This window comes from Ictidomys tridecemlineatus, chromosome 1 (genome assembly GCF_052094955.1).
Source record: "Ictidomys tridecemlineatus isolate mIctTri1 chromosome 1, mIctTri1.hap1, whole genome shotgun sequence".
Lineage (NCBI taxonomy): Eukaryota > Metazoa > Chordata > Mammalia > Rodentia > Sciuridae > Ictidomys > Ictidomys tridecemlineatus.
Genome location: NC_135477.1, coordinates 430,337 through 445,678, shown reverse-complemented (window position 1 = coordinate 445,678; position 15,342 = coordinate 430,337). Strand labels below are relative to the sequence as shown.

Genomic DNA, 15,342 nt, shown 5'->3' with positions numbered 1-15,342 from the left:
CGGAAGGTCGACTGTGTGCCGAGGACCTCCCGCCCCACAGAACTGGCGCGACAGTTTGCTGGGGAAACACAGCTCTTTATTGTTAGGAAGTCTAGCGCCGGGAGAGGCCGAGCCGCCCTCGCTAGTGGCGCCCGGGTGCACCCGCCCCAGCGCTTGCACACGCCGCTGTGCGGGCCCAGGCGGCGAGCACTGGCCCCTGGCAGCAAGGCCGAGCAGGCCAGAGTCCTGAGTGGAGCCGAGCGTCCAGCCAGGTCCGTGGAGGCCCAGGTAGTGAGCCCGGGATGCCAGCGCTTGGTTCCGAAGTGCCTCTCCAGACTTGTGCAGTGGCTGGACACTGGGCCGGCGCCCTTGTCACCTTCGGACGGCGGGCTTCAGTGCGACTTTGGGGCCTTTGACCCCCTTACAGGAGAAAGACAGGTTGCTGTTAAAAATCAGGTGCTACGAAGGGCACAAGAGGATATTCCCTTTCACAGTTCATCCCCCACCCCTAACCACTTAGCAACATCCCTAGCCCTTTCTTTATTTTTTGAGACAGAGTCTCACTAAGTTGCTGAAGCTGGCTTTGAACTTGCAGTCCTCCTGCTTCAGCCTCCCCAGCCCCTGGAATCGCAGGCGTGCGCCACTGCACCAGGCCCTTTTCATCTTTCTTTCTTTTTTGTAGTTGTAGATGGACACAATACCTTTATCTTGTTTATTTTTATGTGGGCCAGGGATTGAACCCAGTGCCTCATGCATGCTAGGCAAGCGCTCCACCACTGAGCCTCCAGGGATTGAACCCAGTGCCTCACGCGTGCTAGGCAAGCAGTCCACCACTGAGCCGCCAGGGATTGAACCCAGGGCCTCATGCGTGCTAGGCAAGCGCTCCACCACTGAGCTGCCAGGGATTGAACACAGTGCCTCACGCGTGCTAGACAAGCGCTCCACCACTGAGCCGCCAGGGATTGAACCCAGTGCCTCACGCGTGCTAGACAAGCGCTCCACCACTGAGCTGCCAGGGATTGAACACAGTGCCTCACGCATGCTAGACAAGCGCTCCACCACTGAGCCTCCAGGGATTGAACCCAGTGCCTCACGCGTGCTAGGCAAGCGCTCCACCACTGAACCTCCAGGGATTGAACCCAGTGCCTCACGCGTGCTAGGCAAGCGCTCCACCACTGAGCCTCCAGGGATTGAACCCAGTGCCTCACGCGTGCTAGGCAAGCGCTCCACCACTGAGCCTCCAGGGATTGAACCCAGTGCCTCACGCGTGCTAGGCAAGCGCTCCACCACTGAGCCTCCAGGGATTGAACCCAGTGCCTCACGCGTGCTAGGCAAGCGCTCCACCACTGAGCCTCCAGGGATTGAACCCAGTGCCTCACGCGTGCTAGGCAAGCGCTCCACCACTGAGCCTCCAGGGATTGAACCCAGTGCCTCACGTGTGCTAGGCAAGCAAGCGCTCCACCACTGAGCCTCCAGGGATTGAACCCAGGGCCTCATGCATGCTAGGCAAGCGCTCTACCACTGAGCCACAATCCCAGCCCTCCTTTCATATTTTTTTTTCTAAATTTATTTATATGTGGTGCTGAGAACAGAACCCAGTGCCTCACACATGCTAGGCAAGCACTCCTCCACTTAGCTACGACCCCAGCCCCACCTTTCATATTTCTTAAAATGTGTATTCTTAGTTCACCCAACAGTAAGTCTGTGCTGTCATACAATGACAACAGCTGTGGTAGCCACAGTATTAATGGCTAATACTTTATATGGAGAGTAGATTTGCTTATTCTAATAGGGATAAAAGGCAAAATTGACAGCCAGTTGAAGTGACAGTCACTGAAAAGTCCTCTGACAGATTATTAAAACAAGGTTAATGAATTTTTCTTTTTTTTCTCCCAGATAATCCCCAAAGTTTGTCAGACAATAATTTAAAGAAATCAATCCCCTCCCCCATGCCACACATATACACTGCAGGGCGGTGCCAGTCAGGAGTGGGGCAGCTCTCTACATCTGGCACAGGTAGACCCCAAACTGTGTGCAGGGGAGGCTCACCTGAGTCATTCCAGGTGTGGTCTCTCCAGCACTGGGCTTGACAGGTGGCAAGGGGGGTGCAGAGGTTGGCTTGACAGGCTGGGAGGGAGCAGAAACAGCTGATGAAGAGGCCACTTAAGTGGGCCAGGCCTTGGCCCATACTTAACTCCCCATGGCCCTCTGCTCTGCTCCTGCTGGGCTGCAGGCTTCTGTCGCTAAGCTCTTTGCGGAAATGCCCTCTATGGCCGCGCCACCTGACAGCTAAAGCCCCAGTGCAGAGGAGCTCCCTGTCCTGGCAGACTACCCAGGCCACTGCAGCATCACCTGCACCCTCTCATCATCCCTGAAAGTTTCTTTAATTGCCAGAATGTGGGTCTTTGGAAGCTCAAAAACCAATAATTAACTACTAAAGCATGTATCCTTTCCCAGGGCAGGGGACTGTGAAAAGGGTACTTGGGGTGAGCACTGTAGGTCTCAGCAACATGGGAAGATGCTGCACTGTGGAGCATTTCCCTTCCTCAGACCAGGCACAGTGTGGCCGGAGACCACCCGGGCCTTCCTCCTTGCCTGGCTTTTCCTTGTCCTTGGCTAGAAATATCTGTGCCCATTTCTGTCCCTGTTCTTCCCATTAAGACCCTTTCTAGGTCTTTTTCCGCCCCCCCAGTACTGGGGATTGGACCCAGGGTCACTCTGACACTGAGCTACACTCCCAGACCTTTTTATTTTATTTTGAGACAGACTCTCACTAAGTTGCCCAGGCTGGCCTCGGCCTTGAGATTCTCTTGCTTCAGCCTCCCGAGTGCTGGGATTATAGGCTTGTGCCTCAGAGCCTGGCTCCTGGGACTATTTTTGCAACTCATATGTAAATCTAAAATTAGTTCAAAACAAAAAGTTAAAAAGGAAAGAGAAAATCACTAGTAAGCAAACGCCATGGTAACAGTTGTTGGGGGTCAAGTTACTTATGGGTGATAACGCTAGTGGGCCAGTTTGAAGAGAGAATCATGAATCCTCAATGGCCTCTCTTCTGTGTTCATTATCCACATAGCTCAGAGGGAGAAACTGCAGACACAACCAAGCCCTGTGTCACATCCCTGTGACAGCCCAGGATAATGTTGGGCAACATCCTAGAAAGGACACTTCCCTCACTATTCCTGCCCCAAACCCATCATCTCAGACAATTCACGATGAGCAGACAAACCCAAATCAAGGGACAAAACTGAGCCAACATTTGCGAAGTGCAAGGTGAGGACCAAGAGCCACTTGGGCCCCAGGAGCACCATGTGGGCCAAGCACTGCTGCTCATGAAGGCAGGAGCAGCTCAGGTTGTGTCCATGCTAACCCGGAGGACTATGGAGGGAACACGAGGACTCTGCCATCTCTGCAATTTTCTATAAATCTAAAATTTGTTGGCAATTAAAATTAAACAATTCCCTAAGGCAGGGAAGGGTGTTTACCTTCAGGCCCCACACAAGCCACCTTTGGGGAGACTTCCTAGGACCCTGCCACTTTGTGGTTCTTCCCAGCCCTCAGCTGCCCACCATGATCCCCATCTTTGACCACCTAGAGGTAGACAGAGGCCTGCCTGGGAGGGCATCCAGCAACACCTGGTGGACAGCCGACCTGTACAGATGGGGCCATGCCAGACACCAGTCCTGCAGCTTGAGTTTGCCCAGCGGGAGGGGAACGGTCCATGGTCACAGAGTGACATCCAGGGCTGGAGCTGAGGTAGTGCTCAAGGGCCCACCCGTTCCCACAGGTTCTGGGGGTGGGAGAGGGACTCCAGGGGCACCCATTGGGGCAGGCAGCCCACGCTAGGGGAAGGCCTGACACTGCAGGGGCAAAGGGGAGTCCGGGAATCAACCTCATCTGGCAAAGCTCCAGTGAGCCACACTGTGAGACACCTTTTCAAAACCCAAAGCCACATCCCAGGGAAGTGCCATGAGGGCTGGCGAGGGCCCCACAGGCGGAGGCTTCTTACCTGCTTGGGCTTCAGCTTTGGGAGGGGCTTGGTGGGTGGAGCAGGTCTGAGCTGATGGGGAGAGAGGAGTCAGGACCCCACATAGCAGTCCTATCTCAAGTCTGGAGGACTGATCTGTGCCCCCGGCCCCCATGGCTCCACTGAATCATTTTAATGTCGTCCTAGGCCAGGCTCACCTGCCTTCCCTGTGCCTCAGCCCCCCCATTCAGCCACCAGGCCCCCTGCTTCCTGGGACAGCTCAGATACTTTCAGAACACCTGGTCATCCCAATCAAGGCCACTCACCTGGTCTGGTGCCTTCTGTGGGTAGATAGGGACTGGGAAGGGTGGACTGGACATGACTGGCGGCTGCAGGGGACAGGAATGTGAGCCTGGTCCCAGAGGGCAAGGCTGAGTGCCCACCTAGTGCCCATCAAGCCCCTCCAAGCAAACAAAGCCTCTCCGTACGTGACAAATCTGCCCCAGCTCCTGAACCAGCAGGTCCTGAGCCTGGACACAAGGCCATCCCTATCCCTCAGCCATGTGGCCACATTCCAGAGCTGGAGGCAGCAGGGGTGTCATCTTCTCAGAATGAAGGCTGAGAACCCCCGAGCCACAAGTTCAAGGTCAAACTCCAAATACAGATCTCCAAAAGGTAGCCCTGAACTCCCAGACCCTAGGACCCTGCACCACAGGTGACCACAGCAGCCTCTCTTGGCCCTAGGCCAACACAGGGACATATGAGTTAATTAACATGATGTCCCCAGTGGGTCATACACTGGGACAGAGAGAGTCCTAGGGGTCCAGGTGCCTCTCAGGGGAGGGTGCTTACTGCAGGGGGCAGCCTCTTTGGGGCCACGGTGGCTCTGACGGGCTGGCTGGGGTGCGTGGTAGACACCAGCTTTGGGGGCCCTGGAGCCCTGCCCTTGGTTGGCCCACTGCTGCCTGCCTCCTGGAACAGGGGGTTGGAGAGCCCCATGGTGGTCTTGGGTGCTACACTCCTGGAGAGGAAGAGAGGAAATAGCAGTCAGTGTCCCCACCAGGGCTCAGGTCTCCTGGCTGTGCCCCCCAGCCTAGTTTTTCTGGGGTCCCTCTGCTCTGGCAGACCCCATGCAGGCTGCAATGCACATAGTCACAGCCATAAGACACAAGGAGACCAAGTGCATGTCCCTGAAAGGGCAATCCCTGGGGCCCAGTCACACTGGAGAGGTGCTCAGAGGTCCTAGGCAAATCTATCCTGCTGCAGCTGGCTTGGAGTCAAGGTACTGGCCCAGGGCACAGCAGGATCCTAAAGGGGTGCTCATGGTCCTGGTTTGGGGGTGGGAGCCCTATCTCTGGACTTACCATACCCCACCTCTAGCCCAGACCACCCTTGTCTGAGCCACTGAAAGGAAGGGCCCCAGCAGAGACCTGAGGTGGGTGGGTCCCAGCCACCTCCTGGGCTCAAGCCCTGCTACAGCCACCCGGGAGCCCAGTCCACAGCACCCCCAACCTGTGTGAGAAGTGGCTTCTTCCTCAAACAGTAGTGGAGGCCCTTTCCCAATAGTTCTAGGCCCGGAAGTACATGTTCCACACCCAGATCTGTCGCAACCAGCAAGTTCTCACCTCCTGGGGACACGGCTCCAGACCTTGCGGTGTACGATGACGCCTGCCAGGGTGGCCAGCATGGCCATCAGGAGCACTAGGGGCACCAGCACGCTGACCAGGAGACTCCCAGGTGCTGGGGAACACAGGCCTCAGCCTGGGTGGGAGGGCCCTCAGCCTCCCCAGCCGGCCATGGCCATGCCCTGGGCTCCAGGGCTCCCAGCTCCCAGCAAAGGGTCAGAAGGCATGGCAGGTGGGGGGCAGGTTCTGAGTCCACAGTGCTATGGGTGCAGCCTAGCCAGGCCCTTGAGATCGGGGTGCTGTGGACAGCTACATGCTCAGTGGCCACTGGGGAAGAAGACACTGTGGGGCTGACTGACCCTAGGTTACAAGCCAGGCTGAAGAGGGGCCGGAGCATTGGGCAGAGGATGGCATATTTTACTCTGAGCTGGACACTACCTTCAATCATCTAGGAGGTGGGACATAGGCTCCCTTCTGGCTGCCATAGGACTGGCTGTTGATTGCAAACCATCCCCTAAATATCATCTCACAAGGACCAGGTGCAGCCTTGAATTTAGACCTGGCCCTGAACGCCCTACCTGCCTGCATGTCTGTCAGTAGCTCCGCACAGTGGGGCGGTGCCCAGCCCACGTGGCAGTGACATTCCCTCTTGTGGTTGCACACCTGCAGGGACAGAGGGCCTTAGGGAATGTAGCCCATAGTGCAGCAGGCTATTCCTGCAACATAAGGGCCCTGAGCCAGCTCTGCAAGCAGAGGCCCTCTGCACCCCTGCCCAGGTCACAACCCTGGGCTTGTAGGGGGGCATGACCACAGGCCTGATTCCAGGTCACCCCTTCCAGCCTCAGCTCCAAAAAGGGGCCTGCTGAGATCTCCCGTTAATGGACACATTGGGCAAGGCTGAGACCCCATTCCTACATCCAATGCTGCCACCACCAGTGGCTCTGTCAGATGCAGGCAATGGCAGCAGCTTCTGGGGCACCAGGCAGGGGGCAGCTGTCCCTTGAGGCCACACGCACCCCATGGTTGTGGCACTGGGCGGAGCAGTTCTTGGATCTGTAGACCTGGAGGTCTTGGCAGCGCCCTTCCCAGCAAATCTGGAAGGCAGAGGGGGCCTCCTAAGCAGCTTGTCTGGACCCCTGCCCTGGCCCTATTCTCAAAACCAAAGGGCTAGGTCAGCTGACCACCCCTGGAGGCCTCTGGAGGCCCAGAACCTCTGGAGTCCTGGGTTCTCGGCAATGCTATGGGAATATGAACTGGGAACAGGTGTCTCCGTCTCCCTCACCCACCTCAGTCTCACCTGAAAGTGTACAGAGAAACCCCCCCCAAACTCTACCAACAGACTCTGAGTGTGAAAACCCATCTGCAGAGGGGCCTGTGTAGGACTCGTGTCCGGGCTGCCCACATGCCTGCATGGGGCATCTGGGCTACTCAGCTCACCTTCCCCTTATCACACCTGGTGCCCTGGGGCACAGGCTCATAGGCAGAGGCCTCGCTGTCCATGCGCAGAGCTTGGCAATTGCCCGAGTAGGAACTGACTGTACAGGAGCTGCGCTCTGGGGGCTGCCGGCCCCCTGCACAGTACAGGATCCCACATCTGTCGGCCCTGTAGAGAGAGGGCAGGGCATGGTCCCAGCTGCATTGTGCACCACGCTCATGGCCCTGCACTCCAGGAGATAGGCAAAACCCTCCTTCCCTCCCTACCCTACTTCCTCCCTTCTACCAAGATGCTGAGGTCAAGCTGGGATCCTGGAAGGCAGGGTGAACCCCTGGAGGGCCACCTGCCCTACAAAGCTAGACTCCTCTCTGGGGACATCCTGTATCCTGGGCCTCTGCAGTCCAGCTCACCTGCCCATGCTGGGGGTGATCCTATCTCTGCAGCCTGGAGAGATGCTGAAGGAGAAGCAGGTGTCTGCAGCAACCTGTGCACCTAGGAGCTAGAGCAGATTAGCCTGGACAAGGACCACAGCCACCCCCGGAGGCTGGCCTGTATCCTGTGCTCACAGGCCTTACCTGGACCCCACAGTTCCTGGCACCGCTGGGCCAGTGTGGGGCACTGCCCATTAAAGCAGTAGCCCCCAGGACAGGGTGTGCCATTCTCCTGGAAGACATCCTCTGGGCACGCTGGACTCTGGCCATCGCAGAACTCCTCCAGGTCACACTGGTCCCTCTGGGGGCGGCATGGCTCACCAGCTGGCTTCACCTGGCCCATAGAGAGGTTCAATGTGAAACAGGCCCAGGAGTTGCTGCTATTGGTGTGGCTGCCCTCCTACCCGCTGCCCTGGGCTCACCCTGCACTCGTGGCAGCAGGTGCCATGGGCACACTTGGCCCCCTCAGCCAGCTGGCATGTTGTGGCATTGCAGCAGCGGTTCTGACAGTCCTGGGAGACAGGGGCATGAGCAGCTGCACCCTGGGCAAGAGCCAACTTCAGGGTGGATGGACCCCACCAACCACCAGGGGCAACCAGTGACCACTCTCCTTTGGACTCCCTTACAGATTGTTGGGGATCAAAGGAGAACAGAATTGACATGGGACACCCAAAAGCCATGTGTGTTGTGGTGCACAGGGCACCTGGCTTGGGTGGTCATCTCAGCACAAGGACAGAGGCCACATCCCTGATGCTGAGGAGCAGAGGGTGGGGTTGGGGCAGGACATACCTGGGGAGTGCCACAGTCACACTGCTCCCCACGCTCCACAAACATGTTCCCACACACAGGGCCTCCCACCAGCCGGTCAGGGTCAGGGGCATTGGCCAGGCAGCCCGTCTGGGGTTTCTCCAGGAACATCTCTAGGTCAGTCCTGCTGCACCTGCTGAACGTCCTGGGGAACTTGGAGCTGAGAGCAGGGTATGGCTGTCAGGGGTCATTGTCACACTGCCCTCCCACCCACTGTGCCCCACAAGGCTCACCTAATGCTGGCCGCCATGATGCAGCCACCACCCTCCCGCGGCACGGGGCAGTAGCATCCTTGGACATTCTCGTCATGGTTCATGCCCAGGTTGTGGCCCAGTTCGTGGGCCATGGTAGACGCCACGCCAATAGGGTTCTGGCTGTGGTCCTGTGCAGAGGGCTGAGCTCACTGGGGCAGCGCCTTACCCATCCACCCAGAAGGTGAGGTGCTCCCTCACCTTCAGCACCTGGGGCTTGGTGCCACTTCCTGCTAACCACCCCTTAAAACATAAAAACAGGTGTTGAACCCATCCCCAGGGAGGTGGCCTCTCAGGTGTGCTCCAGGGACCTGCGTGACTGCCTCCATGTGTCCAGCTCAGCCTCTGGGCTGACTGCCAACCCACAGGCCAGTTCCAGTAAACCTGGACAGGGGCTCCCTTTACCTGATTCACAGCCCCCGAGGCCCGAGAGCACAGGGCAGACACCTGAGCCAGTCCCACAGTGGTCCCGGTAAAGTCGACCCCCCTAGAAACACATGTGACATTGATGGCCTGAAAGTGGCTCCCCTGGCCCCTCCCCAGGCCTCATGGCTCTGCCTGGAGAGTTTGCCTAGAGGCCTGGGCTAGCCAGGGCCCTGCCATGGTGGGTTAGGGTGCAGGCCCTCTCACGTGATGAGCTGCACATTGTCATGGGGGTGTCTCCCCATCAGGTCCTGTGCCCGCCAGGAAAGGAAGTTCTCCAGGGTGATGTTGGCATGGGGGCTGATGGGGACCTTGTCCCTGCTCCAGATCTCCAGGCCCACCAATACCACACGGAAATTGAGCTCCTGATAAAACTGTAGAAGACAGAAATCCTTGGGTCAGGCTTGGTTGGTGGAAGGTCAGTAAGGTAGGAGGCAGGGGGTGCCCTCCTATCTGCTTCTGGGGGACAGGGCACAGATGCAGGCCAGGTCCCAAGCTCAACACACAGAGCCCTGAGTTAGACCTTCTCTTGGTTGTCTTTCCTGCCCCACCCACTGTGGTCACTACCCCTTCCCCCAGCTACCTGGCTCCCCATGGACCTGTGTTGCTGAGGGGTCCTGAAAACCCTGCAGGAGCTGGAAACCCTCACAGGGCCCTACAAAGACCGCAGCCCACCTTGTCCACATGGTTCACCACCTCCAGCACACGCCTGCGCACGGCCTCTCTGCTCCCCAGCTGCTGGAACTGGGGACACAGGACCCTCAGGCTGGGCCAACACCATGTCCCAACCTGCCCAGCCCACTTGTCCCCATGCCCTCACCTCCTTGCTGTCTGTGACCACATACAGCTCCACATAGCGGGTATCTCGGGACAGGGGCCAGTTCTGGGGAGAATCATCAATCTTTCCAGCACAGTCTGCCCCAGAGACCACTACTGCCCAGTGTCGGGAGGACCATCAGGCAGCTCCAGGCAGAAAAGAGTCTGCTCCACAGCTATGGGTCTGAGCCAGACCCACCTTCCAGGGCTTGGGGATGGCTCTGGGGCTGCAGACAGAAATACCCAGGCCCAAGCAAAGGGACCAGGGCAGGACCAGCCAGGTGGGGCAAGATGTTGCTTACCCGGGGCTGAGGCCTGAAGGCTGCTGAGACCCGAGGCCCCAGAAGGTTGTCCAGGCTGGCATCGCTGACCCCACAAGTCCCAGCCTTCTGCTGCAGGTGCCTGGCCTGGTACACTGCATGCTGCCCCTCCTCACCACCTCCATCTAGAGGCTCGATCACATGGATGGCAGAACCCACCCGGAAGAAGCCCCTGAGAAGGGGAGCCAAGTGAAAAAGTGGGCATCTCCAGCCCATCCCCACCTGCCCATCTGGGAAGACCAGGGGCTCTGATCTGCACCCCAACCAGTAACACAAACTCCCCATGGGTGACACCTGGGCCCAGTAAGCAGGAGAGCAAGCTGGGTGGGCCTACCCCACAGGCTTGGCAGGGCTGGAAACTCCTCACAGAAGTCCAACAAGTGCCTTCACACGTTTCAAACACGTGCAAGAAGGAAGCGTTTCTCTAAGTCTAATCCCAAGCCCCTTCTTTCTTGGCCTTAGTTTACCCGTCTGTAGAGTGGGACATCCTGCCAGGGTCTGAGTACACACCTGAGACCATCACATGTACTGAGGCTAGCAGCAGAGCTCTGGTGACCCTCCACGTGACCCTGGTAGAGGCAGTGGTCCTGTAGAAGTGTGAGAGGTCACAGGTCTGGCTCCCATGGCCCTGCTGGCCCCAGGAAAGCAGCCCCATGCCTACCTGCCCATGCCACTGCTCTGTCACCTCAGAGCCATTGGCAGCTGAATAAGTCTCTGTATAGCCCACGCCCAGCAGGTCCCTGGAAAAGAACCGCAGGAGTTCCCTGAGCTCTAGAATGGGGGATGCAGGTGCTGAAGCCTGCACTGTTGCTGGCCAGGGCACCAACCTGAGGGCCAGCCCCCTGCTTACCTGTTTATCCGCAGGTGCAGGGTGAAGGTCTGTCCTCCGGCCCCAAGGACATAGCTCACACTCTCAGGGTACAGGCCCTGAATGGGGGTCAGGGTTGAGTAGCCTGCAGCCTTGGGCCTGCACTCCAGGTAGCCCAAGAGCCCCCAGGTGACTCTTGGGCCCATCAGGCTCAGACAGACCAGAAGGTGGAGCCAAAAAAGACATAAGGCTCTTCACGCCTCCTGGCCTGTTTCTCCACCAGCCCCCAGATGGTAAGGACAATGCCACCTTTCCCTGGAGGAAGCAGCGGGATGGATGTCCTGTTGGGCAGCCCTTACTGCCAGGACAGCAGAGAAAGTAGGGGAAGGGGTAGGGTACATAGGCCCCTCCAGTGCCACCCCAGCCAGCCTCCTCCCAGCACCCTGTGACCTTGCTCCCTACACACCCCAGCCCCACACTTAACATGCTAAGCCTGCGACCCTCTGGACAATGCACATCTGCCTCTGGGCAGGTGGGAGCCCAGGGCAGCAGACAGGTCTATGGGTCCATGGCAGGTTCCTGGGGCACAGAGGCAAGATCAGGGTAGGACAGGCCCCTCCCTAGAAACACATCCACACACTCAAGCACAAACCTCACAGATACCCAGAGTCCATAGGTGGGTCTGCACACCCACTGGGCTTCAGGAATCCTCCTGGCAGGCCAGGAGCCCTTCTCAGTTCCCAGCCCCGGGAAATCCCGGCCCGGCCCAGCCCAGAGCCCCGGAAGGTGTGTCAGACACACGCAAAACCCTGTGGTGAGCCATCATCCCACTTCTCTTCTGGAGAGGAATTTGGCTGATCAGCCCCTGCCAAGTAAAACTGGGGTGTGGTGTGGACCAGCACAAGCGCCCCTGCCCTTTTCCTGGGGCCAGAGGACCCTCCCCCCAGTCTGGCAGGGCTCCTGGAGGTGAGGCCACAAGCCTGATGCCCACCTGCAGGCCCCAGGCTCCGCCACAGGGTGGGGCAGGAGGAAGGAAGAAGGTGAGCACCGGAGGAGGGACCCAGGGCAAGCCCGGAAGCAGAGGCCAGCCTCAGGGTCTGCCTGTGAGCCCTGGGGCTGTGCATTGCAGTACCCAGATACCCACGCAGCACCCCACAGGAAAGGCTCTGAGGGGCTGCCTGGTGGGGACACCAGACTCACCCTGTGGGAGGGCAGAGCTCGGCGGGTGCAGGGTCCAGGCAGACGTTTGGGCCACACCACCTCATACTGCTCCACGGGGGGCAAGGACGGGCTGAGTGCAATCGCTATGGGTAAGAGTGGTTAGCAGACATAAAGGCCTCCTGCCTAAGTGGCCCCCAGGCGGGTGTAAGTCTGCACCTCCCTGAGGCTATCACCAAATGGCCCAGGGACCAGTGACTAGAAGGTCTTACCCCACAGCCCAGGTGAGGGCTTTGTGCCTAATGGAGTGGCACACCATGTGTGCCAGAGACCCTGGAAGCCCAGCCTGGGACAAGTACACATAGGGGCTGGGGACAAGTCTCTTTGTCTCCTACATTCTCAGGATCCCATCTAACGGCACATAGCAGCCGACAGCAGCCACCCCCACCCCAGGCTGCTTGCTTCCTGATGTCCTGGAAACTCCTTGATATCCAGCTGCAGGCCCAGGACCCAGCCCTCTGTGCTAACAGAGACCACCGACCTCAGACTTCTGTCCCTGAACACCTCGCAAACCTCCAGGAGAGGTAAAGAAGCAGCCCTCTAGGAGTCCCAGGCTGAAACCATACCTCATCAGGAAGCTCCCAGGGCAGCCCCCCGCAGCCCCACAGTGGAACCCAGGAACCTGGCTCCTCCGGCAGCTGGAGCCGCCCTGCAACCCTCACCCCTGTGGTCTCAACCGTCCTGACCGGGAAACGCCCCAGGCGCCAGCTTCTCTTACAGTTCTTCTCAAGGTTCCTCCCTCTGGCCTCTGCTGTACCCTGGCCTCTCTGAGTGACCACCCACGTAACCCATTCCCCCAGGAAACAGCCTGAGGAAGGCCAGGTGACCCAGTTGGAGCCCTGGCCATCAATCAGAAGGCCACCCTGCCCCACGTCCTGAGAGGACTCCTGGGAACCATCCTCTTCCCACTCACCCTGGAGCCACAGTGCACAGAGCAGCCAGAGCCCGAGGCCGCCCATGGTGCTGTCCCAGGTCTCCTTGTGGTCTGGAGGGTCTTTGAAGAACTAAACTGAGAGCTCTGCAGGCTCCAGCCTATGCACCCGCCTGGGGACCAGCCTGGCCAATCGCATGGCAGAGGGGCGGGGCACATGCACCTGGGGAGGGCCTCCAGGGCAGCCGGGCTAGACTGAGTCCACTTCCCGGTAGCTTCCTGGTACCCCTTCATTTCTTGCTGGTCCCCCCATAACTGTCGACTAAATTAACAAGGGCATGGGTGTGAATAGAACCTTGCCACTCCCTACAACTCCTAGTAACGCACATGTACCTAGGGAGAACGAGGCCCCGCCTCTCCCGGGCCTGCCTGAGCTGTGTGGGGTGCAGCTACGAGACAACTAAGGAGCAGTGTGTGTGAATCCTCTGACTTCCAGGGGAAAAGCAACCCCATGCAGGGTAAACAGGACCAGCCCTAGGCCCTGCTCCAGGCCCCTGAGACCTCACTGGGGAGGAGCCAGACAGCTGTGGGTGCCAGCACAAATCATGTAGGTGTGGAGGCTGCCTAGGCTGGGGTCCATTCCCAGCTATGGGGTCCTTTTGGACCAAGCTCCCCTTGCAGCCCTGGTTTCTGCCCTTCCTGCCCTGGAGTGGCCCCAGAATCAGAGCCTAATCCATGTGGGTCCTCCTTTGTCCTTTGCAGCAACATCCCCCACTTTTGGCCAGGCTTTGGGGTGCAGGTGCAGGCCAACCTCACAGCCTTCCCAGACTCATTCCAGCCAGGGGTAACCTAAGGGTCCTCAACAGAGCCCAGCAGCTCAGCCTCCCTTGTGATGCAGGGGAGGATCAGGGGCCAGACAGGGAGACATGGAGATGGCTACAGTAGGCTGGAGACGGAAAGGTGACAGATTTCAGGCTCAGTATAAAGGGGCAGTGGCAAGAAGTTGGCGCCTTGGATGTTTTCCTGGGGACAGAGCTGAAGGGTCTGAGCTGGGGCAGGAGGGAACCTGTCACCTCCTTGCCCCAGCATGATGGCAGAGTCAGAAGCTAGGCAGTGGTAGCACAGATGGAAGCCATCTGATGTCTGCATCAGTCCCAGGTGCCACTGCTAGAGGAGTTCACAGGCCACTGTGAGCAGGGGAGGGACTGCTGGGTAAGGCTGGCTTCCGCCTGAGCTCACAAATGACTTATGCACGCCCATCCCAAAGCAGGGAATGGGGCTCAATGCTAGAATGCGTGCCTAGCAGGCATGAGGTACTGTGTTCCACATTAAAAAATAAAAAAATAAACCACCCACACCCAGTTTCACTTCTTCCCCATGTTCCTTGATCGCAAGTCACGTGACAGCAAAAGTTCAAGGTGTTGCATCGCATCTCCAGTCACATTAGAGCAGAGACACCACTGCCAGGGCAGCCTCAGCTAACCAAGCAGCACTGCAGATGGCACCAGTAATGAACACTCAACAATCAGGGCCAACTAGGGCAGCCCAACACCACCCTCAGAACCTCATCCCACAGGACAGACCTAATTCCACTTCAACTCGCCTGGCACTTCTCTGTGGCAAAGGGGTGGCGGCATGTGGACGTTGTGTTCTTAGTTGTGCCTCCATATGCTGCAGATGGGAAGCAGCAGTTGATGGCTGAAGCCAAGCAGCCCTGGCTCTGCAGATGCCCCTCTGCAAGGCAGCCACCACAGCTGCCCACCCTGGAACCTGTCTCAGGAAACCTCCTGTGAGGCTCCAAGCCTCCAAAAACAGGCCTCTGGTTACCACTCCTCCTGGGCCCTTCCTCACTGCCCACCAGACAGATGTGTAGAACTGGATTTTTAAAATGATATACATGAAATTCAGCAGAAGGGCAGCTTGACCTGGGCATGACCAGAACATGCTACCCTGGCCAAGCAGTGCCACAGCTGGGCTGCCCACTGCAGAACGTCAGTCATTTAGTGAGCAAGGCCAGCATCTGATGAACAGAGGGAACCCAGCCCTCAGGGGACAGGAGAAGGGTCTCAGCACCACTCCTCAGGAGGTGCACCCCAGGGAGGAGGCATCTGCCTGGGCACCAGAGGCGTGGTTTCACAGCAAGGCTCACTGCTGCACCCTAGTGTCTGAAGCAAGCAGTGCTGAGGACCTGCAGCCCTAGTCCCCAGGCAGCTCTCATCCCCTACACCATGGTTTTTTTTTTTTGGATAGCAGGGATTGAACTCAAGGGCACTCAACCGCTAAGCAACTTCCCAGCCCTATTTTGTATTTTATTTAGAGACAAGATCTTACAGAGTTGCTTAGCATCTTACCAGTGCTGAGGCTGGCTTTGATCTTGCAATCCTCCTGCCTCAA

The 15,342-nt window shown here is 58.2% G+C and overlaps 1 protein-coding gene across 1 annotated transcript; it reads right to left on the bottom strand.

The window, feature by feature from the left end:
- Nucleotides 1-210: 210 nt before the first annotated feature.
- On the bottom strand, nucleotides 211-15,281 carry Adam8 (ADAM metallopeptidase domain 8). The gene is made up of 24 exons (XM_040271851.2): nucleotides 12,991-15,281; nucleotides 12,060-12,163; nucleotides 10,902-10,978; nucleotides 10,713-10,791; nucleotides 10,562-10,638; nucleotides 10,034-10,223; nucleotides 9,736-9,798; nucleotides 9,591-9,659; nucleotides 9,123-9,289; nucleotides 8,898-8,979; nucleotides 8,475-8,623; nucleotides 8,224-8,401; nucleotides 7,857-7,946; nucleotides 7,579-7,768; nucleotides 7,414-7,495; nucleotides 7,006-7,171; nucleotides 6,585-6,662; nucleotides 6,147-6,231; nucleotides 5,569-5,683; nucleotides 4,796-4,964; nucleotides 4,270-4,332; nucleotides 3,986-4,036; nucleotides 2,029-2,106; nucleotides 211-399 (listed from the first exon to the last, which is right to left on the bottom strand). The coding sequence occupies exons 1-24, from the start codon at nucleotides 13,034-13,036 to the stop codon at nucleotides 352-354; spliced, it is 2,496 nt and encodes an 831-aa protein (XP_040127785.2). The 5' UTR covers nucleotides 13,037-15,281; the 3' UTR covers nucleotides 211-351.
- Between the last annotated feature and the right edge of the window lie 61 nt (nucleotides 15,282-15,342).